Source organism: Microcaecilia unicolor, chromosome 2, assembly GCF_901765095.1.
Source record: "Microcaecilia unicolor chromosome 2, aMicUni1.1, whole genome shotgun sequence".
In the NCBI taxonomy this organism is placed as follows: Eukaryota; Metazoa; Chordata; class Amphibia; order Gymnophiona; family Siphonopidae; genus Microcaecilia; species Microcaecilia unicolor.
In genome coordinates, this window is record NC_044032.1 from 337,823,326 (window position 1) to 337,846,968 (window position 23,643).

Genomic DNA, 23,643 nt, shown 5'->3' on the forward strand with positions numbered 1-23,643 from the left:
GGCTCCTCCCACAACCAAATGCCTTGGATTTGGTCGTTTTTGAGATGAGCGTCCTCAGTTTCCATTATTGCCGAAAAACCGGGGACGACCATCTCTAAGGTCGACAATCTCAACATTCAGGTCGACCATCTCTAAGGTCGACCTACATGTTGAGATTTGGGCGTCCCCGACCGTATTATCAAAACGAAAGATGGACGCCCATCTTGTGTCAATAATATGGGTTTCCCTGCCCCTTCGCTGGAACGTCCTTAGAGATGGACGCCCTTAGAGATGGTCGTCCCCGTTCACTGTGGACACTGATGAGTTTCATTCGCACATCTAGGACCAGTCTACAATACCAAAGCTATATTAGACTGCAGGAAATGTCAGTCGATTAACTGCCAGTATCTTATTCTATGACGTTAATGCGCTCTTCAATATCAGTTTTAGGGCCGTTTACTAAGCCGCGTTAGTGCTTTTAGAATGCACTAACAATTGGCGCACACTAACTGTGTAGGCACCCACACAGTTAGCACGTGCTTATTTTGTGCACACGCTAAAAAATGCTAGCTCACCTTAGTAAACAGAGCCCATAGTCTCCTACAATATTCTTTACTGATTTTTTTTCTCAGCGGTTCCTGCTTAACTGTTGTTTCTTCCTGTTCAAGTTCCTTTACTTACAGTCATCAGAGAGAAAGATATTTTCAGTTTTGCTTACCTTCCCCTAAGGAAAGTCACCTTGGCACAGGGGCTCTCAACCCAATCCTTCAGACACACCTAGCTAGTCAGGTTTCAGGATACCCACAATAAATATGCATGAGATACATTTGTGTGTCCTACCTCCATTGTATGCATATTTGTCTCATGCTTATTCATTGTGGCTATCCTGAAAACCTGATTGGCTAAACGTGGCTCGAGGACTGGGTTGAGAAGGGTTGAGAACCTCTGCCTTAGCACATTTGTCCACATTTTTCGCCATGGTGGATTCTTTCATGAATTTGTGTTCCTTTTTGAGTGAAGCTTTTATCAAATAGAGAACACATAAATGGTTTTTCTCCTGTGTGGATTCTTTCATGAATTCCGAGAGAAAACTTGTGTCTTAAGTTTTTCCACATTCAGAACATTATTGTGTTTTTCTCCAGCGTGGATTCTTTCATGAATTCTGAAGTTAGCTTTTTGATTGAAACTTTTACCACATTCAAAGCATTTATATGGTTTTTTCCCAGTGTGGATTCTTTCATGAATTCTGAGGTTACCTTTTTGATTGAAATTTTTACCACATTCAGCACATTTATATGGTTTTTCTCCAGTGTGGATTTTTTCATGAATTCCGAGGTTACCTTTTCGATTGAAACTTTTACCACATTCAGAACATTTGTATGGTTTTTCTCCAGTGTGGATTCTTTCATGAATTCCAAGTTGATCTTTTTGATTAAAACTTTTACCACATTCAGAACATTGATAAGGTTTTTCTCCAGTGTGGATTCTTTCATGAATTCTGAGGTTATTGAAACTTTTACCACATACAGAACATTTATATGGCTTTTCTCCAGTGTGGTTTCTTTCATGAATTCTGAGTTGATCTTTTTGATTAAAGCTTTTACCACATTCAGAACATTTATATGGTTTTTCTCCAGTGTGGATTCTTTCATGAATTCCAAGGTTACCTTTTTGATTGAAACTTTTACCACATACAGAACATTTATACGGTTTTTCTCCAGTGTGGATTCTTTCATGAATTCTAAGGTTACCTTTTTGATTGAATCTTTTACCACATTGAAAACATTTATATAATTTTTTTCCAGTGTGGATTCTTTTATGAATTCTGAGTTGATCTTTTTGATTAAAGCTTTTACCACACTCAGAACATTTATGTGTTTTTTCTCTGGTGTGAATTCTTTCATGAATTCTGAGGTTATTGTTTTGAGCGAAGCTTTTATCACATACTGAACATTTAAATAACTTTGCTCCCTTGAGGTTCGTTTGTTGTACTTGTCTCTTGCTACCGTGGATTAATTCATGTCTTCTCAGTTCATAACCGTGACTGAAGTTTTTATCATGTACAGAACATTTTAATGGTTTTCTTTCTTTGGGAACTTTTTGATGACTTCTAAGCTGTGATTTATATGCAAATGATTTTTCATACTCCGTACACTGGAACAATTTGTCTTGTCTCTGAATTGTTTTTTGTCTTGTCAGGTTTGACTTCCCAGTGACCATTTCCTCACATATAGTGCTCTGACATAGTCTCTCTCTGCTAATTCTCTGATTTTGTCTGAGATTTGGGCAGTTGGTGGAAGTTTTCTCTTGTTCAATATTTACAGTCAAGCTTTCTCCTTTTGTGGTATTTTCGTTCCTTCTAGGTAGTCTTACATTACTAATACCTCCTACTGAAGGATCCAGGCTCACTCTAGAGGGGTCTTTGTACTTCCATTCCTCCTTCTGTTGCCCATTGCACACTTTCATTTTCTTATTCCCAAGTCCATCATCTGTTGAATAAAAATGAAAATATGTACATAAATTATAAACTACTGAGTAAAACATATACAGGCAAATATCCCCACAGAAGTCTTTAAAGTCACTTGCTTTTAGACAGGTGTAGGTGGGCAATAGCACATGAAGAGGCATAAATACACCATCCTGATCTCATCCACTGGTTCTGGACATTTCGTCTTCCCCTCCAGTCAATGCAGCGATTCCCTTCACTCTCATTTCATTCACTAACCAAAATCTCTATGTGAAAATTTAGAAATACTCTACAGCACATAGCAAGGAATTCTTTGCTCACCACTCTTGGTATCAAGTTGCTCACCGAGAGGAATTTCTTCCATTTTCAGGATCTCTACTGTAAGCTCAGCAGTATAATTTTGGCTGCCTGTAAAAAGAATGGAAAAATAAACTTAGGTTTTATAGGAAAGCGTAAGACATTCAAAAAGCAAAACTTGGTTAAAAAGTGACATAATGGGATTTTTTATGATCTCTGAAAATGTAAGTGTCCTGGTGAAGAAGTTTAGGATCCTAAGTAGTTCTGAAAATGAACCATGTACCTACAATACTATAGTAATTAGAACTGCTGCATAATATGCCCTTTGTTATAGAATCCCACCTCCCTTCACTCTGGTGCTATCAATTTGGGTCTCCTGCCCACCTTCCCCTGGTACTTCCAGTGGAAGATTTCACAATCTTCCTTTTTTATTTAATTTGCCTTTTCATACAATTCATGTTTTTGTCTCTGTACTAGAATAATTTGAGTAAAGACAAAGAGCCATTACAAAAGAAATTAAAAAAAGGTAAATTAGATTCTGTAATAGGGGAGACAAGAATTCCATAACAGCAGAGGAAGAAGGACTTAACAAAAAAAAAAAAAAAAAGCCTCACTCCCACCTTCTATAGCTATCAGTGTGGTCCTTCCTATATTAATCTCTCCTAGAATTGCCAATTTGGCCATCTTTCCTCATTCTTCCTGTTGATCCCAGTGGGGGCTGTATTTTCTCCAGCCTCCTACAGTAAATCTATCCTGCCTGCCTCTCTCGTACTGGCAGCTCTATGCGGCTCACAGAGAACAAAACCCACAAGCTACTGGGCAGTGGCGTAGCTAAGGGTGGGCCTGGGTGGGCACAGGCCCACCCATTCTTGCCTCTGGTCCACCCAGTCAGCAGCCCATGAGGCCCCCCAAAACTCTTCAGTGGCAGCGCCTCATTACTCTCTCTCCCTCTTCTCCACTCGCGGCCTAGCATCTGCCCATCTCTCTCTAGAACCACCCCCTCCTGGTCTACCTCAGAGCTACTGCCGGCAGCAATTCCTATAGGCATCCTGTGCCAGCCCTGCAGGCTTCTCTCTATCATGTCCTGCTCTCAATGATGTCAATTCTTGTTTCTTTGGTGGGGACGTGGTAGAGAGAAGCCTGCAGGGCAGTGCAGGTTGCCTATAGGAATTAAAATGGCCAACGGCTCTGAGGCAGAACCGGGGAGGAGGTTCAGAGAGAAATGGGCAGACGCTGGGTCATTAAAAAAACCCCAAAACTATATTGTATGTATGTACAGGGGTAGGGATGGGGGTTGGAAGGGCCCACCTAGGTTAACTCTGGGCCCACCCAAAATGGCAGGTCTGCCTAAGCCCCTGCTACTGGGTAGGTGGAAGGAAAGTTTAGCATCTTGGAGCAGCACTAAGAGAGGCCAGAAATAGTAAGAAATACAAGAAGGATTACAAAAACTGATACAGGATGAGAGACAGTAGGTGATGAAAGAAAAATAAGGGGAAGGACCAGACACATATGGGAATATGGTAAGGAAGAGTAAGAAAAAGAGAGGAAAGAAAGGCAAATCAGAAAGTGGAAGGAGAAAAGTAGAAATAAGAGAAACAAAGGTTAGAAGCAGGGACCATGATTAAAACACTTCATTCTCACTGTGCCTGGTCCAGAGAAGCTGTTTTTCTTATAGGTCATGTTTGAATCAACTCATTACCAGCTTTAATCCAAGCTATATCACCTGTTTGATGCAGTTCCTCACGTGTGTCTGTACAGGTCAAATTTCCACTTTCCTTAGATCCTGAAGGCTCAGTCCTGAATCTGTCTTGCTCAAACTGGATTAAAATGGCAGGCTTGACATTGTGGGAGCCTGTTATAGGAAAAAGATAGTACAATACGTTAAAAAAAAAATTAACAGGAACAGTGAGAAGTGGACTGTGGCTCCCCAGGACAAATGAGAGAAATTTCAGAAATTCAATAAAACAGTATTTATTTATGATTGAAGTTTAACTTTTTATATATAATACCTTTGCTGTAAAATCTGCCTTTTTAGTACATTGTATATTTCTTTTATGTGTTACTTTAGACTCCTGAGGCAGGCCTTTGGCCGAAACACAGTACTGTGACGAGTCTTCAATCATCAATAAATACCGTTTTATTGCATTTCTGACATGTCTCTCGTTTGTCCCTGAGGATCCAGAGTCCACTTCCCACTGTTCCTTTCTCTTTGCATTCTCCATGGGATTCCAGTGTTTCTCCACTACGGTGGATCTTCCTTTGGCATTAAAAAAATATTCCCATAGACCCTATAAGTGCACAGAATGATGTTGTTTTCATAGGCACCTCCCTTAGTATAGACAAAAAAATGAGGGGTAATCTACACATTACATGCAGGTACTCTGTCCCTAGAGTTCACAATCTAAATTTGTGTACCCAGGGCAATGGAGGGTTAAGCGACTTGCCCATCCATGGTCACAAGGAACTTGGTGAGACTTGAACCCAGGTTGCCAGGATCATAGCCCGCTGCACTAGCCATTAAGTTATTCCTCCAGCTCTGTTGTAGATTCTGCTACAGCATAAACATAATGGAAATCTGTGCTATCAGTAGTTTTTTGATACAGTCTGTCCTTCATCTGGTTGCTATAGATCTGTTTGCAGGAGAAGGAAACCCAGGAGTCTGTTTCCTAGATGGGTCAGTGAGGTCTGAAAATTGCAGAAATAGCTATGGGTGTCTGAAATCAGTCCAAGGCTCATTCCTATAAACAGGAACTGCCAAGTGTAAAGCAGGGGCGTATCTGACCTGCGGCGGTAGGGGGGGCCAGGGCCAGAGTGAGGGGGCACATTATAGCCCCCCCCCCCCCGCCGCCGCCATTGCCGATCCCCCTCCCCCCAGCCGCTGCCATTGCCAACCCTCCCCCTCCGTTGCTCGCCTACCTTCGCTGGCGGGGGACCCCAACCCCCGCCAGTCGAGGTCCGCGTCCTCCTGCCGCTGCCGGCTGCCTTTGGTCCTTTCATTTTTCCATTGAAGCTGGCGCCGCCGCCGCCGAAAAAGTTTCTTTTGAATCTGACGTCGCTGCACGTTGTACGTGCAGGACGTCAGACTCAGAAACAATTTCTGAGTCTGACGTCCTGCACGTACAACGTGCAGCGACGTCAGATTCAAAAGAAACTTTTTCGTCGGCGGCGGCGCCAGCTTCAATGGAAAAATGAAAGGACCAAAGGCAGCCGGCAGCGGCAGGAGGACGCGGACCTCGGCTGGCGGGGGTTGGGGTCCCCCGCCAGCGAAGGTAGGCGAGCAACGGAGGGGGAGGGTTGGCAGCGGTAGGGGGGGCCAGGGCGAAATCTGCGGGGGCCCAGGCCCCTGAGGCCCCACGCAGATACGCCCCTGGTGTAAAGATACAATCAGCACATGCTCCACTGTTCCCAGAATAAAATAAAAGAAGTTTATAAAAATACAGTCCTAGTCTTCACCATCTCCACTGGGAGGTGGTTCCACACGCCCACCACCCTTTCTGTAAAGAAGTATTTCCTTAGATTACTTCTGAGTCTATCCTCCTTTAACTTCATCTTATGCCCTCTCATTCCAGAGCTTTTAGTTGCAAGAGACCTGCCTCCTATGAGATATTTCAGTGTCTCAATCATATCCTCTCTCTAGCTTATCTTTCTTCCAAAGAATACATATTGAGGTCTATAATTCTATATATGGGGAAGAAACATGCTTTTTTAATTTTATTATTTATTCATTTAAACAATATTTACAAGAAACATCTTGGTTAGGATAGAGTCAATAATAGGAATTACACAAGTGAATATAAGAAAAAAAAAGCAAAAAGGGGAAAAAAAAGTAAATAAATCTTTACTTTTCAAAACCTTATGACTCTCAAGTCCATAAATGGAGATCCAAGATTAAATAATCTAGGGGAGAAATATAACACAGGAACTAATTAAACGGCAATTCTTGCTCTGCTAAGAAATTGTACATCTTCTCCTTAGTGCTTCTCCATTTTAACTGAGGTTATCAGTGTTGAAACGTGGACAGGTTCAGTAAACATGTATTTTTTACTCCCAAGCCTTATTATGCACTTGCAGGGGTACCTTAAAAAGAAGGTACACCCCAAGTTCAAAACCTCCGGCTTAAGGAGCAAAAATTGTTTCCTCCGTCTTCTTGTCTCCTTAGAGACATCAGGAAATAGCATTATTCTGAAACCCAAAAAGGGTTTCTCTTTATTTTGGAAAAACAGACGGAAAATCCAGTTCTTATCAGGCATCAATGCGACAGTCGCCACCAAAGTAGCAGCCGTCGCCAAGTCAGAGTCAGAGGTCTCAAGCAAAAGAGAGACATCTATCGGTTTTTCTTGATTCAAATTTTTTCCTGGGACATAATATACTTGTGAAAAGGGTGGAAAATCCTTTTCCAAGATATTCAAAACTTCAGAAAAATAACGTTTCAACATATCCAAGGGAAGAACATTTGGTAACCTAGGAAAATTGACAAATCTCAGGTTATGATTTTTAGTGAAATTATCAAATATTTCCATTTTTTGCCTGATATTCGTCACATCTTTTAACATCGTAGTTTGTATTGTTTCCAACTTCATAACCCTTTGATCAATTTTTTCTACTTTTTCATTCAAAACTTTAGTCTCTTCTTCCTTTTTTTGCAATTCCATTTCAATATGCTTTACTTTTGGTAAAACCTCATTAACTTGTTTAAGGAAAATCTGTCCCAGGTTAGACATTAAGTCCCACAAAACATCTAGAGTCACTTCTTTTGGTTTTACTGCTAACTCTTTAGGAAGTTCAAACCTTGCTGAACACTGCTCACGATCTTCACTTCGACTCTCAGTTTCTCTTCCTTCGTTTCCCACCGGCACTGTGGGCAGACTGCCCTCCATTCCCTCCTCAGATAGAATCGACGCTTCTCCCCGGCGTTCTCCTGGGTCCGTGCCTTCTTCCAAGGGGGACCCTGTCGGGTCAGAGAGGAAGGAACTTGCGCCGAGGGGTTGGGGAGGCAGAGTTCGCACTGCGAGGCTCAAAGTTGTTTTGAGACCGGGGGAAGCCGAAATCTCCCTTTCGCCGACGTTCCCTACTGGTGGCATTCCGCATTCAGATACAACTGCTCGTGGCCTCAAAAATTGGTCAATTGGACCCGGTAAAGGGGGTTGAGGTGGGGAAGCTCTGCCCGCTATTCTCCCCCTACACTTCGGCATCTTGAGAGCGAGGTTCGGAGCGTCCTAACAGAGCAACGCCATCTTGGATCTCGTGAGATAAGCTTAGAAAGGTTCTCCGGACCTCGGGGAAGAAACATGCTTAGTGGTATTCTATAAACTGTGCCTAAACTTAGGCACAATTTATAGAATACATGTAGCGCCCGGATCTAGGGATAAATTTAGGTGTGATCAGTTACGCCAACTAAATAAAGGCCTGCGCCTAACTTAGGCATAGAACAGCTGTATTCTATAATACTGCATGTAAATTTATGGAACACCAATGACCTGCACATGTTCCTTCCATGGCCACACCCCATTTCTGGGCCATTCTTCTAGCTTAGCTAGATCCCTCCTCATTCTATTTACGCCATCAGGAGTGTCTACCCTATTACAGAGTGTTGTATCATCTTCAAAAAAGCAAATCTTACCCGACAGCCCTTCCACAATATCACTCACAAAGAAAGAGCCGGACCGAGGACCGATCCCTGTAGCACAGCACTGGTAACATCCTTTTCCTCTGAGGGTACGCCATTTACAATCACCCTCTGTCTTTTTCCACTTAACCAGTTTCTAACCCATTTAGTGACTTTTTGGTCCAGACCGAGAGCACTCAGTTTATTTATCAGTTGCCTATGCAGAACCGTGACAAAAAAAGCTTTACTGAAATCTAAGTACTCCCCCTAAATCCAACTGTTTGGTAACCCAGTCAAAAAAGTTAGTCAGATTAGTCTGACAAGACCTTCCTCTAGTAAAACCATGTTGTCTCTGATCCTGCAACCTGTTTGATTCCAGAAATCTCTCTATCCTCTGTTTTAGAAGCGTTAACATTATTTACTGCTGAGGTAAAACTAACTGGCCTGTATTTCCCAACTTCCTCCTTACATCCATTTATGTGGAAAGGGACAACATCCACCCTTCTCCAGTCTTCTGGGACCACTAGAGAAGCATTGAAAAGGTCAGCCAGGGAGCCACCAGAACTTCCTTAGGTACCTTCACTACCCCCTGGCCCCATCACTTCGTGTATATTTGGATTTTTTGAAATTTGGTCAAGGTCTACCTCACGCATTTGTCTTCTGCAGTCCTACTCCCGGTCCTTCTTCCGTGAACACAGAACAGAAATATTTGTTGAGTAATTCCACTTTATCCTTATTAGTTTCTATGTTTTGTTCCCTTCACCTTTAAGCCTCACACTGCCACTTTTGCACTTCCTCCTATCGCTTACAAATCCAAAGAATGTTTTGTCCCACCACACAGGAAAAGGATTTGATTTATTGAAATCCTCTGCTCAGTTTATTTATTTAATTTATTTATTTATTTATTGTATTTGTATCCCACATTTTCCCACCTATTTGCGGGTTCAGTGTGGCTTACAATACATTGTAAATGATGGAAATACAATTTGTTACAACTCGGTTATGGATTACATTATGAGGAGTTATGCGAAAACAAAGTCAGAGTATCGTTGAGGGAAAAGAACAGTGGAACAATGGAAAGAGACAACGGGAAACTGATAGGGCAACAAAACAATAGTAGGAGATCATTCAGTATAACATTTTTCTGTAAGTAAAGCTATAAATGTGGTAAAATTAAAGGGGGATGAAAATTCCAAGAGAATGTGTTGATGCATTACTGACAGTGTGTGTGGACTTCATGTGTTTAGATCCTTTCAATAAATTTTATCAAAGAGATGAGTCTTCAATAATTTGCGGAAGTTGGTTAGTTCGTAGATCGTTTTCAGGTTGCGTGGTAGTGTATTCCGGAATTGCGTGCTCATATAAGAAAAGGTTGATGCATGCAGCGCTTTGTATTTTATGCCTTTGCAATTAGGGAAGTGGAGGTTGAGGAAAGTTTGGGATGATCTTTTAGCGTTTCTGGGTGGTAGGTCTATTAAGTCAGACATGTAGGCTGGGGCTTCACCGTGAATGATTTTGTGGACTAATGTGCATACTTTAAAAGTAATGCGTTCCTTGAGTGGGAGCCAGTGTAGCTTCTCTCGTAAGGGTTTTGCACTTTCGTATTTTGGTTTTCCGAAGATGAGTCTGGCTGCTGTGTTCTGGGCTGTTTGAAGTTTCCTCAGTACTTGCTCTTTACAACCTGCGTATAGTGAGTTGCAGTAATCCAGATGGCTGAGTACGAGGGATTGCACTAGGCTGCGAAAGACAGATCTTGGGAAGAATGGTCTTATTCTTTTCAGTTTCCACATGCAGTAGAACATCTTTTTGGTTGTGTTGTTTGCATGAGTTTCAAGTGTTAGGTGGCGGTCAATAGTGACTCCAAGGATTTTTAAAGTTTCTGATATTGGAAGGTTTATTTTTGGTGTGTTTATAGCGGTAAATTCATTCGTGTTGTATTGGGAGGCGAGTATCAGGCATTGAGTTTTTTCTGCGTTTAGTTTTAATCGAAATGCATCTGCCCAGGTGTTCATGTTGTGTAGACTTTGGTTGATTTCATTGAAGATTTCTTTAATGTCTTGTTTGAAAGGGATGTATATTGTTACATCATCGGCGTATATGTATGGGTTAAGATTATGGTTTGATAGGAGTTTTGCCAAGGGGATCATCATTAGGTTGAAAATAGTTGGTGAGAGGGGTGATCCTTGCGGTACTCCACATTCAGGTGTCCATGTAGCAGACGTAGTTGAATTTGATGTGACTTGATATGAGTGCAGGGTTAGGAACCCCTTGAACCAGTTTAGGACATTTCCTCTGATGCCAAAATATTCAAGTATGTGTAATAGGATTCCGTGGTCAACCATATCAAAGGCACTTGACATGTCAAATTGTAGGAGGAATATATTGTTGCCGGTTGCAATCATTTGTTTAAATTTAGTCATTAGGGTAATTAATACTGTTTCTGTGCTGTGGTTCGACCGGAATCCTGATTGGGCATCATGCAGTATTGAGAACTTGTTTAGATAGTTTGTGAGTTGTTTTGTTACCATCCCTTCAGTTATTTTGGTTATTAGTGGTATAGATGCTACTGGTCTGTAATTGGTTATTTCGCTTGCGCTTTTCTTTGGATCTTTAGGTATTGGGGTGAGTAGAATTTTTCCTTTGGGAAAAGTCCGTTTTGTAACATGAAGTTTACGTGGTTCGTTAGGTCTATTATGAATTGTTGAGGAGCTGATTTCATGAGGTTGTTTGGGCATATATCTAGTTTGCAGTGGGATTTGGCAAATCTTTTAAGTGTTTCAGAGATGAGGTCTTCTGATAGTAATTCGAATTCGGTCCAGGTTCTGTCTGCTGGGTATATTCCGTCTTCTGGGTCTAGACAGTCTAGAAGTGTGGCATGTTCAATAGGGCTGGTGGGTATTTTAAGTCGTAATTGTATAATTTTCTCCTTGAAGTATTTCACAAGGTTGTCGACATCTGGTATGTCTTTGCTGTTGTTTGTAACTGGTGTGGTGTCTAACAATTTATTCACGAGGTAGAAGAGTTTGTGAGTGTCTTTGTAGTTTGGTCCTATCATTGCTTTGTAATGTAGTCTTTTAGTCTGTTTTATGGTATATTTGTATTTCCTCCGAAGTAGTTTCCAGGCATTTAGTGTTTGTTCATCTTTCTTTTTGTTCCATGCGCGTTCTAGTTTCCTGACTTGTGTTTTAAGTTTTTTCAGCTCTTCGGTGAACCATGGATTTGATTTTTTCCTATGTGATGTTCTGGTTTGGATTGGGGCGATTTTGTCTAATGTTGTTGTGCATATATCGTCCCATTCTAGGAGGAATTGGATGGTGTCAGCATTTGTTGACCATTCGTTCTGGTAGATCTGTTGCCAGAATATTGTGGTGTCTATTTTTCCTCTCGTGGTGTATGTTGTTCGCTCAAGTTTGTTGATTGCGTTTATGTGTGTTTTTCGCCAGTAGAGGGAGACATGTGCTTTGTGGTGGTCTGACCATAGTGTAGGTGTCCATCTTGTGTCGGTAAGTAGGATAGTTGAGTCTGGGTCGAATTTGTGTGTAATGATGTCTAGTGTGTGTCCTTTTGTGTGTGTTGGTTGAGTGTTAGGTGCGTGTAGATCCCAGAGTTTTAAGAATTCTTTGCATTCTCATGTGCCTGTTGAGGTGTCGTCTTCAAGGTGTAGGTTGATGTCTCCTATTATAAGGATGTTTGAGGCAGAGACACATGTGTTCGAGATGAAGTCCATGACTTGGCGTTTGGGAGTCTTGCCATTTTCCTGGTGGCCTGTAGAATAGGATTGCGTTGAGGTGTCCTTGTAGGTTTGGATGATTGATTCTTGTCGAGGCAATTTCAAGTTGTGGTGAGGTGGATTCACCCGTGGTTGTGATAGTGAACTCGGGTTTGTAAATTATGGCTATTCCGCCCCCTCTTTTTCCATTTCTTGTCCAGTGGGTGATTTTGTATTCTGGTGGGCATGTCTCTAGGATGGCGGGGTCAGTAGGGCCGTGGAACCAGGTTTCTGTGATGAATAGAAGGTCTAAATTATCTGTGGTAATCCAGTCTATCTACTGAGTTGCTTACTGCTGATCTTGCATTGATGTATCCTAGTTGGATTGAGCGGTATGGTTCTGTGGGGGGGTTCGATGTGTTTATTTTTATTAGTTGTCTGTTTCCTCGGTGGTTGAATATGTTGTTGTTGTTGTTTTCCTCTTTCTGTTGGTGGTTTTCTTATGTGGAGATTTTTCCTTTTGGTTGGTTATTGTGTCTTTGGTCTGGTGAGTTATTAGTAGGTTGTACATAGAGTTGGTGTATTGTGGTTGGGTTGTTATGTATGTTCTTTAGGGTAGACATTATGTGTATGTAAGTGTTGTATGTTTTGTGAGTTATGGGGTTGTAGCTATCTGGGTCATGGATTGTGTTTGCGTGTAAGAGTAGGGTGAGACAGTAAATGGTTAGGAGTGTTTTGCTGGTGTTCATATCAGTACTTAGGCGCTATAACAATCAATCTGCTGGTTTACATTCAAAGCGAAGCAAAGCCTTCATTTACATTTAAGCTTGGCAACAGTTCATGCTGATCATGTTTGGTTTATAATCAAAGCATAGCAAAGCCTGCATTTACAATTAAAGCATAATAGTAAGCGTTATCCTTTTAACTTACTGTGCAAGGTGGCTGATTTGTCTAAAGGTCAAAACAAGCAAGGTGAGTTAGTTGCATTTAAATGAAAGCTGTTAGTGGTGCAAGCGACAATTTTTGCTTTGTAATAAGAACAAAGCTGCTCACTTGCTTTGTATTTAAGCGAAGCAAGGCAATTGCATTTAAATCTTTACAGAAAATAGTGTTATTTTAGCTGAGCAGCTCATTTGCCTTCTGTGTAAAATATTTAAGATATTCAAAAGCATTTACCTTTAAATCATTGCAAGGAGTGGTGCTATTCTGGCATGGCGGCTTGTTTGCCTTCTATTTAAAGTAGAGCAAAGTAAAGTATAAAACTTTTAAATCATAGCTGTGAGCGTGTGTGTGCATTTAAAACAAAGTAAGCCGTTATATTCAGTTCTTAAGGGCTATGTTATCCTTCTTCCGTGGTTGGGGTGCTCCTCTGTCCACCGCTCCACCGGATCAGTAGTTACCAGCTGTACAGCGCGTACCTCTTTCTCTACCGGATGGTACTTGCAGCGTGTACTGGAGCGTTGTTGCTAGTCCAGCGCTGCTGCCGTTGTGGGGAGTTCCGACGCTCGGGTCTGCCGGCCTCCACACTGCAACTCCGCTGGTCCTGCTCGTCGGATCGGCAGAAGATTTAAAAAAAAAAAAAAACGGCTCTGTTTCAGCAGGGCCACGTGGCCGAGCCCACAGACCCCAGGTTCTGGCACAGGAATCTGCCTTCGCCTCCTTGCTCTAGGTTGTCTCCTCTGCCTCCGCTGCGGGGTGTGGTAAGGTGCTGTGCAGTCGGGTTGTGGGGAGTGGCGTCCCAGCTCCCCTAGCCTTTCGCCGCTCGCTCACTGTTCAGCTCCGCTAGCCCAGATGGCCAGGTGGGAGAATGTGGACAGGCGGGGGTGTTGGTCCGGGTCCACAGTCGCAACTCAGCTGTCTGACTCCTTCCGGACTCGCACTCTCCGTCCGCTCGCTAATCGGCCGGTTCAGATGGGTCTGTCCGGTCTGATGTGTCGGGCCATGAGGTCAGCTGCGGTCGGCTCGCTTGTTCGCTCCAGAGAGCCGCGGCACCGCTCCGGTCCAGGGATCCCGACCGGCTACGATCCTGTTTTGTTATGGACCAGTTCTCAGCTCGGTCCCCTAGGCTTGGGCCGATCCGACAGGCTTAGCCAGTCCCAGACGGGCCGTCTGGTCTGGTCGGGATTACGCAGGGACACCGAGGTCAGCTACGGCCAGGCCAACCCGGCCAGTCTTGGGTTTGCTCACCTGTGCTGTGCTGTTCCTCGCGGTCCCGCAATTCTCGGTTCGACTGCGGACCCGTTCCGATTTAGTTCCGGTCCATTCCGATCCGGTTGGAGATGGCACACGGTGGTCCAGATACGTTTGTTTCTCTGGACTTCGGGAGCTCCTCACCTGGGGTCCCTACCTGTTGGCCATCTTGCTTGTTTGCAGCGGTGGTCAATAAAGCAAATAGAATGTTAGGAATTATTAGGAAAGAAATGCAGAATAAAACAGAGAACAACATAATGCCTCTATACGCAGCCTGGAGCAACCGCACCCTGAATACTGTATACAATTCTGGTTACTACATCTCAGAAAAGATATAGCTGAATTAGAAAAGGTACAGAGAAGGGCTACCAAAGTGATAAAGGGGATAGAATGACTCCCCTATGAGGAAAGGCTAAAGAAGTTAGGGCTCTTCAGCTTAGAGAAGAGACGGCTAAGGGCAGATATGACAGAAGTCTATAAAATATGAGTGAAGTGGAATGGGTAGACACGAATTGCTTGCTTTCTCTTTCCAAAAGTGGAGGAGTGGCCTAGTGGTTAGCGTACCGGTCTTGCAATCCAGAGGTGGCCGGTTCACATCCCACTGCTGCTCCTTGTGATCTTGGGAAAGTCACTTAACCCTCCATTGTACAAACTTAGATTGTGAGCCCTTTTGGGACAGAGAACTATCCAGTGTACCTGAATGTAACTCACCTTGAGCAACTACTGAAAAAGGTGTGAGCAAAATCTAAAAAAATAAATAAATAAAACAAATTTAAAACAAATTGGAGGTGGAGGAAAGTTGGTGGCCGGCTAACTGATGAGTTAGGTTTACCTGCCCCTCTGTCGGCACTGATGGAGCCGCATAGCAGACATCATAAGTAACGTCATCAAGCAGAGAGTGGAACACCTAAAAGATAGCCCCATTTGCAGTCCTCAGGAGGAAAGAGTTGGCAGTGAGAAAAGCGCTTCTATCAACAGTGAGGAAGCTGCGTGGTAGACACTTTAGGTGACGTTTGCGGCCTTAGAACCCCTTGGAGCAGTGAAGGAGCTTGTCTCTGGTTTTGACTCACTGGAAGTGCGTGGAATTCTTTTGTGAACAGTAAGGTGTAATTGTTTTTTTCTCTAGTGATTAAAATGGGGAAGAGGAAGGTTAAATCTAAAGGTGTGGTTCCCTCAAGTACCCCTCTTCAGGGCCCTATCGAATGGAATAAAGTCCAGTGGGAACTTTGATAGTAGCTGCATCTCAAGAGCAGGCGTCTGTTGGCTTCACAGAGAGAATTCCACCACCCATGCCAAGTACCTCCTTTGTGTCCCCCTCTAGTACTGCAGATACAGTTAAAATGAAAATGGGGTGATTACTGCAACGGGCTCCTTTTACAAAGCCGCACTAGTGATTCTGGCGCAGCAAATGAGATGAAGCCTATAGGAATTGAATGGGCTTTGTCACATTTGCCGCACCAGAATCGCTAGTGTGGCTTTGTAAAAGGAGCCCTAAGTTTGGAAGCAGATTCTTTACTAGACAGTAGTTTAAAAGACATTTGAATTGTAGTTACTAGCACTGAAGCCTTGATTTAGGGAACTGTGGGGCAACTGTCTTTTATCCCTAGAAAACCGTAGCTACATTATGCCTTGTAGAGGCGTACTACATACGTGAATTTTGAATTACCACCCAGTTACTGCATGGCCCCAGCAGTAATTTCATTTTTTATGCGCGTCTACTAAGAGTCAGAAATTTTCTGGCACGCGGTGCTAACTGGGCAGTAATCTGCATTGTATGCGCATAGACCATTACTGCCCCGTTAATGCGTGAGACTTAACCGCTAGGTTGATGGGTGGCGGTAAGGTCTCAGACCCAAAGTGGACGCGCACCAATTTTTATTTTGCTGCACATCCATTTTCAGACAAAAAAGGCCTTTTTTGCAGATGCGCTGAAAAATTGACTTGAGTGCGTCCAATACACGTCTACACCAGCGCAGGCTATTTTTCAGTGCACCTTAGTAAAAGGACCCGTATAAGAGATGAGTAATACATTTTTCTCTGTTAAACTACTACTACTACTTAACATTTCTAGAGCGCTACTAGGGTTACGTAGCGCTGTACAATTTAACAAAGAGAGACAGTCCCTGCTCAAAGAGCTTACAATCTAATAGATAAGTGAACGGTCGGTCCGATAGGGGCAGTCAAATCGGGGCAGTCTGGATTCACTGAACGGTAAGGGTTAGGTGCCGAACGCAGCATTGAAGAGGTGGGCTTTAAGCAAAGACTTGAAGACGGGCAGGGAGGGGGCTTGGCGTAAGGGTTCAGAAAGGTTGTTCCAAGCATAGGGTGAGGCGAGGCAGAATGAGCGGAGCCTGGAGTTGGCGGTGGTGGAGAAGGGTACTGAGAGGAGGGATTTATCCTGTGAACGAGGTTACGGGCGGGAACGTAAGGGGAGATGAGGGTAGAAAGATAGTGAGGGGCAGCAGACTGAGTGCATTTGTAGGTAAGAAGGAGAAGCTTGAATTGAATGCGGTATCTGATCGGAAGCCAGTGAAGTGACCTGAGGAGAGGGGTGATATGAGTATATCGGTTCTGGCAGAATATGAGACATGCAGCAGAGTTCTGAACAGATTGAAGGGGGGATAGATGGCTAAGTGGGAGGCCAGTGAGGAGTAAGTTGCAGTAGTCCAGGCGAGAGGTAATGAGAGCGTGGACGAGAGTTCGGGTGGTGTGTTCAGAGAGGAAAGGGCAAATTTTGCTGATGTTAAAGAGGAAGAAGCGACAGGTCTTGGCTATCTGCTGGATATGCGCAGAGAAGGAGAGAGAGGAGTCAAAGATGACTCCAAGGTTGCAGGTAGATGAGACGGGGAGGATGAGGGAGTTATCAACTGAGATAGAAAGTGGAGGAAGAGAAGAAGTGGGTTTTGGTGGAAAGACGATAAGCTCGGTCTTGGACATGTTCAGTTTCAGGTGACGGTTGGACATCCAGGCAGCAATGTCGGATAAGCAGGCTGATACCTTTGCCTGGGTCTCCGCGGTGATGTCTGGTGTGGAGAGATACAGTTGGGTGTCATCAGCATAGAGATGATACTGGAAACCATGAGATGAGATCAGGGAGCCCAGGGAAGAGGTGTAGATTGAGAAGAGAAGGGGTCCAAGGACCGATCCCTGGGGAACACCAACAGATATGGGGGTGGAGGAAGATCCATGAGAGTGAACTTTGAAGGTGCGGTGGGAGAGATAGGAGGAGAACCAGGAGAGGACAGAGCCCTGGAACCCAAATGAGGACAGTGTGGCAAGAAGTAAGTCATGATTGACAGTGTCAAAAGCGGCGGATAGATCCAGGAGGATGAGGATGGAGTAGTGGCCTCTGGATTTGGCAAGGAACAGGTCATTACAGACTTTAGAGTGCTGTTTCTGTCGAGTGAAGAGGGCGAAAACCGGATTGAAGCAGATCGAGAATGGCATGAGAGGAGAGAAAATCAAGGCAGCGGCTGTGGACTGCGCGCTCAAGTATCTTGGAGAGGAAGGGTAGGAGGGAGATGGGGCGGTAGTTGGAGAGACAGGTAGGGTCTAGTGATGGTTTTTTGAGGAGTGGCGTGACTACGGCATGCTTGAAGGTGTCGGGGACAGTTGCAGTGGAGAGAGAGAGATTGAGGATATGACAGATGGAGGGGGTGATAGTAGGAGAGATGGTGTTAAGTAAGTTGGTGGGGATGGGATCAGAGGAACAAGTGGTGCATTTTGAGGAGGAAAGAAGGCGGGCGGTTTCCTCCTCGGAGATATCAGGAAAGGAGGAGAAGGAGGTCTGGGTTGGTTGGTTGAGGGAGAGGGTTGAAGGGTGAAGAGGAGGAGGTGGCTTGGTAGTGAACTCAAGGTTGATCTTTTGCACCTTGTCGCAGAAGTAGTCAGCCAGTGATTGAGGAGTGAGGGGGGGGGGGGGGGATGGGAGCGGAGGGCACTTTAAGGAGGGAGTTAAGGGTGGCGAAGAGACGACGAGGGTTAGAGCTGAGAGAATTAGTCAATTAAAAACCTCCAGGTATTGGAACCTCAGGTTGCAACACTGCAGATTACTGGATCTTTGGCGATTAAGAATAGACTTTCTACCCAATTATGGATTGAGAGGCTGAAAAATCCTCTAAGAACCAGGAATCTAAGATGATTAAGTTTTCCACATATAAGGTTGCTTTCTGCAGATATACTGCTGCCTAGATATTCTAAGGAGGTTTTTGTTATTTCTAAATTTGAGAACATACAAATTTCCTCTTGTTATTTATGTGTTTAATTGCTCTTGTATGCAGAATATGACTAAAGGAGCTTTTGGCTCTCTCAAGGGAGGTAGTTTTGAATCAACAAATTTTTTAGAAGGTTCTTCAGATATATTTTCTTTAGGGCTATGCTCCATGTTACACTCTCTTTGCTGAGAAAGATAAATTATTGATACTGAAGTCTTACTTTAACAAGAATGATTATCTTTTTGTGGTCAGAAAATTCAGATATTCCCCGATGTGGCTTGTTCCACACATCTAAGATGGAAAGTGTTTCTGGGCATGAGATTTACAGTTTTGGCAGCAGAATATACTTTTTTTTTTAAGTTCCAATATAAATGTTTAGCGTTCCAATATAGATGTTTAATATCTTGGCGAGGGAAGCAATATATCTTTTTTGATCCATCACATTTGGAGAGATTTCTTTTGGATAAACTGTTCAATTATTTATAGCTGGGAGGTATTGGGATTCCATGAAGCACAAGCTACATCTCGGGTAGCTTCCTTAGTTATCCTTATTAATTTTTATTTTGATTTCTCATCTCCTCTTCCTAATGTGAGCTATGTCACCTATTTTCTTTTGTATTGTTTTCCTTTGGTAGTGCATGTGGAGGGGCATTTTTGATATGACGTTTAAACCCGACTTTGGACGTTTTGCTCAAAATGTTCAAAAATTCAAGTGGAGAATATAGAGATTTTTGAAACAGCAAAACGTTTATCTTTTTGTTTCAAAAATGGCCATTTGCAAGACATTGCTGTACTCAGTGCACCTATCTTTTTTGGAACATTTACAGAAAAAAAAATCCAAGTGAAAAATGCACAAAATCAAGCCATTGGGATGTAGGAGGAGCATACTGCACTGACCACTAGGCTAAACCAGGAACCTCCTTGCTGCTCTAACAGGACCAGCCATAAAATCTGAGGCTGTCATAGAGGGCTGGTATGTATTGTTTCTTTCACATCTTTAGGGGGAGGGGGTTATTATTTTATTCCTTGTGGTCATCTGGTCATTTAGTACACTTTTTTGTTGCTTAGTCATTATTATTATTAAAGTATACTCCAGAGAATGATTTTGACTACCTTAAATTAGCTTTATTCATCATAAGCATAATTAAAGTGTAAACCTTAAAAGTAATCACTCAAACCCCACACATACCACTCACACTTTTCATTCATTACATTTAACGCTGTAATTCGTATTACTCTTCCACACTCAGTGTCTTAGTGTCTTCGTATAAAGCAAATGTGTTTCGCCAAGTTCCTTGCAATCCAATTAGGCTTGATGACTTCTTTGAAACGACATCACTAAAACAGCGAATTCCCAAATCTTGTCTCTCTTAGTTGTCTCCTAAGCACTAAGGTTCCATCAGTTAAATCAACAAGCATAGTCATTTCATTATATGTTCCCCAATATGGAACTGAATTTTGATATCTTCATCAGGAGGATCATAATAACAACCCTACAATCAAAGGCATACACATGATCTAGCTAAACTAAATATCATACAAATATTAATTCAATTCTCACATCAACCAATATTATGTTTTTACTGCTTACCGAAGAGGTCACTTCCAAATCTCGCTCATTACTGAATCCGCTCCTATGTTGGAATACCCAACCTAAATAGTTCCAAGATTATAAAGGAAACAGATGCTCCCCCGCGTGTGAATGTCATTAAAAACCCAAAGGTGCAATCACCACTCATTTCCAAATTTAACCTCTCGGGGGCCACTGTGTGCCAAGAAAAAATAAATTTTTGTTCCTGGGTCTCTAGCGCCTCGCTTATATCACCTCCTCTCCTCAGCTTGACTTGTAATAATGCAGTGAAATGCAAGTCATCAATTAAGTGACCCACTTCCAACCAATGAGCTACTAAAGGAGCTGCTATGCTTTTATTTCTAATATTGCTTAAGTGTTCAGTTATTCTCTGTTTTAATTTCCTTTTCGTCTGCCCAATATAATATGCAATACACCACCTGATGAGTATCACAGGTGGTCTTGTTTTTGAAATAACACTTTTTAGTGGTCCCATTCATTATTAGTGGTGAGAGAAAATTTACAATATACGCATCTCCCACAAGGGGAATGTTCTCCATTCAGCTGATCAAGTTGCAGTGCTTTCAAAAGTTCACCAATATTAGCCTTCCGCTTATACGTCACCTTTGGGTGTTCTTGAAGCCCAGACTGCACCGCCAACACACTCTAATGTTTATGAATAATTTTACCAATGGCAGTTGCACAAAAAGAGTATGGGAAGACACACACTGGGGGGTTTTCTTCCTACATTTTGTTTGGGCAAAAAAAGCCATACCCGGTGGCCATATAATGCCCATTTATATGCATTTTTCACTACCCTCACTGGATATTCCCATTGAATAAATCTATCTGTCATCTCCTTGCTTGAAACTTGTACTCATCAACTGTAGAACAAAGACGCCTGAGTCGCAGAAACTGACCAAAAGGTACTCTCTTCTTTGGAGAGTTAGGGTAAAAGCTAGAATGATGTCAGATAGTATTTCTGTTTCTTTTCTATAAAGGGTAGTAATAAATTTATGCTCGGATGACTTCATAATTTTAATATCCAAAAATTGAATTCCAGATTCATGAATGTTAACCGTAAATTTAATATGTGGATCACAATGATTAACGTAATGAATAAAAGTTTGCAACATCTCAGTAGGCCCCCTCCAAATCATAACAATATAATCTATAAAGCGTTTCCACATTAGGATATAATCACTATAACCAGAGGGATACACATACTGTCTCAAAAATATAGTCATAGTCATATATAAGCAAGCTATAGAGGGTGCTACTGGTGCAACTGTGGCTCCCATTGCAACCCCATTTGCTATATGAAGACATTGAGTTTGGAAGAGTAATACTCATACTAGCCCTCTCCTCAAGTCGCTTCACTGGCTCCCTATCCGTTTTCGCATCCTGTTCAAACTTCTACTAACCTATAAATGTACTCATTCTGCTGCTCCCCAGTATCTCTCCACACTCGTCCTTCCCTACACCCCTTCCCATGCACTCCGCTCCATGGATAAATCCTTCTTATCTGTTCCCTTCTCCACTACTGCCAACTCCAGACTTCGCGCCTTCTGTCTCGCTGCACCCTACGCTTGGAATAAACTTCCTGAGCCCCTACGTCTTGCCCCATCCTTGGCCACCTTTAAATCTAGACTGAAAGCCCACCTCTTTAACATTGCTTGTGACTTGTAACCACTCGCCTCCACCTACCCTCCTCTCCTCCTTCCTGTACACATTAATTGATTTGATTTGCTTACTTTATTTTTGTCTATTAGATTATAAGCTCTTTGAGCAGGGACTGTCTTTCTTCTATGTTTGTGCAGCGCTGCGTACGCCTTGTAGCGCTATAGAAATGCTAAATAGTAGTAGTAGTAGTAATACAAATTACGGAAAAGAGTTTGATTATGCACATGAAAACATACACAATTGATTTTTCGTAGTGGACCCATTTGAAGGACTATGTATTTTTGTATTACATAACATCGAGGTTTTTCATAGAAATAACGTCAAGAAAACAGTGTTAAATGTAATGAATGAGAGGTACATAAGTACATAAGTAGTGCCATACTGGGAAAGACCAAAGGTCCATCTAGCCCAGCATCCTGTCACCGACAGTGGCCAATCCAGGTCAAGGGCACCTGGTACGCTCCCCAAACGTAAAAACATTCCAGACAAGTTATACCTAAAAATGCGGAATTTTTCCAAGTCCATTTAATAGCGGTCTATGGACTTGTCCTTTAGGAATCTATCTAACCCCTTTTTAAACTCCGTCAAGCTAACCGCCCATACCACGTTCTCCGGCAACGAATTCCAGAGTCTAATTACACGTTGGGTGAAGAAAAATTTTCTCCGATTCGTTTTAAATTTACCACACTGTAGCTTCAACTCATGCCCTCTAGTCCTAGTATTTTTGGATAGCGTGAACAGTCGTTTCACATCCACCCGATCCATTCCACTCATTATTTTATACACTTCTATCATATCTCCCCTCAGCCGTCTCTTCTCCAAGCTAAAAAGCCCTAGCCTTCTCAGCCTCTCTTCATAGGAAAGTCGTCCCATCCCCACTATCATTTTCGTCGCCCTTCGCTGTACCTTTTCCAATTCTACTATATCTTTTTTGAGATACGGAGACCAGTACTGAACACAATACTCCAGGTGCGGTCGCACCATGGAGCGATACAACGGCATTATAACATCCGCACACCTGGACTCCATACCCTTCCTAATAACACCCAACATTCTATTCGCTTTCCTAGCCGCAGCAGCACACTGAGCAGAAGGTTTCAGCGTATCATCGACGACGACACCCAGATCCCTTTCTTGATCCGTAACTCCTAACGCGGAACCTTGCAAGACGTAGCTATAATTCGGGTTCCTCTTACCCACATGCATCACTTTGCACTTGTCAACATTGAACTTCATCTGCCACTTGCACGCCCAATCTCCCAGTCTCGCAAGGTCCTCCTGTAATCGTTCACATTCCTCCTGCGACTTGACGACCCTGAATAATTTTGTGTCATCGGCGAATTTAATTACCTCACTAGTTATTCCCATCTCTAGGTCATTTATAAATACATTAAAAAGCAACGGACCCAGCACAGACCCCTGCGGGACCCCACTAACTACCCTCCTCCACTGAGAATACTGGCCACGCAATCCTACTCTCTGCTTCCTATCTTTCAACCAGTTCTTAATCCATAATAATACCCTACCTCCGATTCCATGACTCTGCAATTTCTTCAGGAGTCTTTCGTGCGGCACTTTGTCAAACGCCTTCTGAAAATCCAGATATACAATATCAACCGGCTCCCCATTGTCCACATGTTTGCTTACCCCCTCAAAAAAATGCATTAGATTGGTGAGGCAAGACTTCCCTTCACTAAATCCGTGCTGACTTTGTCTCATCAGTCCATGTTTTTGTATATGCTCTTCAATTTTATTCTTAATAATAGCCTCCACCATCTTGCCCGGCACCGACGTCAGACTCACCGGTCTATAATTTCCCGGATCTCCTCTGGAACCCTTCTTAAAAATCGGAGTATGAGTGGTATGTGTGAGGTCCAAGTGATTACTTTTAAGGTTTACACTTTAATTATGCTTATGATGATTAAAGCT

At 42.9% G+C, this 23,643-nt stretch overlaps 1 protein-coding gene across 1 annotated transcript in view; it reads right to left on the reverse strand.

Moving 5' to 3' along the window:
* Positions 1 to 1,050: 1,050 nt before the first annotated feature.
* The window catches only part of LOC115462055 (zinc finger protein 2 homolog), a 66,055-nt gene continuing 43,462 nt past the window's right edge, over positions 1,051 to 23,643 (reverse strand). Inside the window, exons 4-7 of the mRNA XM_030192103.1 lie at positions 4,443 to 4,595; positions 2,768 to 2,854; positions 1,731 to 2,468; positions 1,051 to 1,646 (exon numbers count right to left, since the gene is read on the reverse strand). Of these exons, the coding sequence (XP_030047963.1) occupies positions 1,051 to 1,646; positions 1,731 to 2,468; positions 2,768 to 2,854; positions 4,443 to 4,595 (1,574 nt within the window). The remainder of the gene's footprint in view (positions 1,647 to 1,730; positions 2,469 to 2,767; positions 2,855 to 4,442; positions 4,596 to 23,643) is intronic.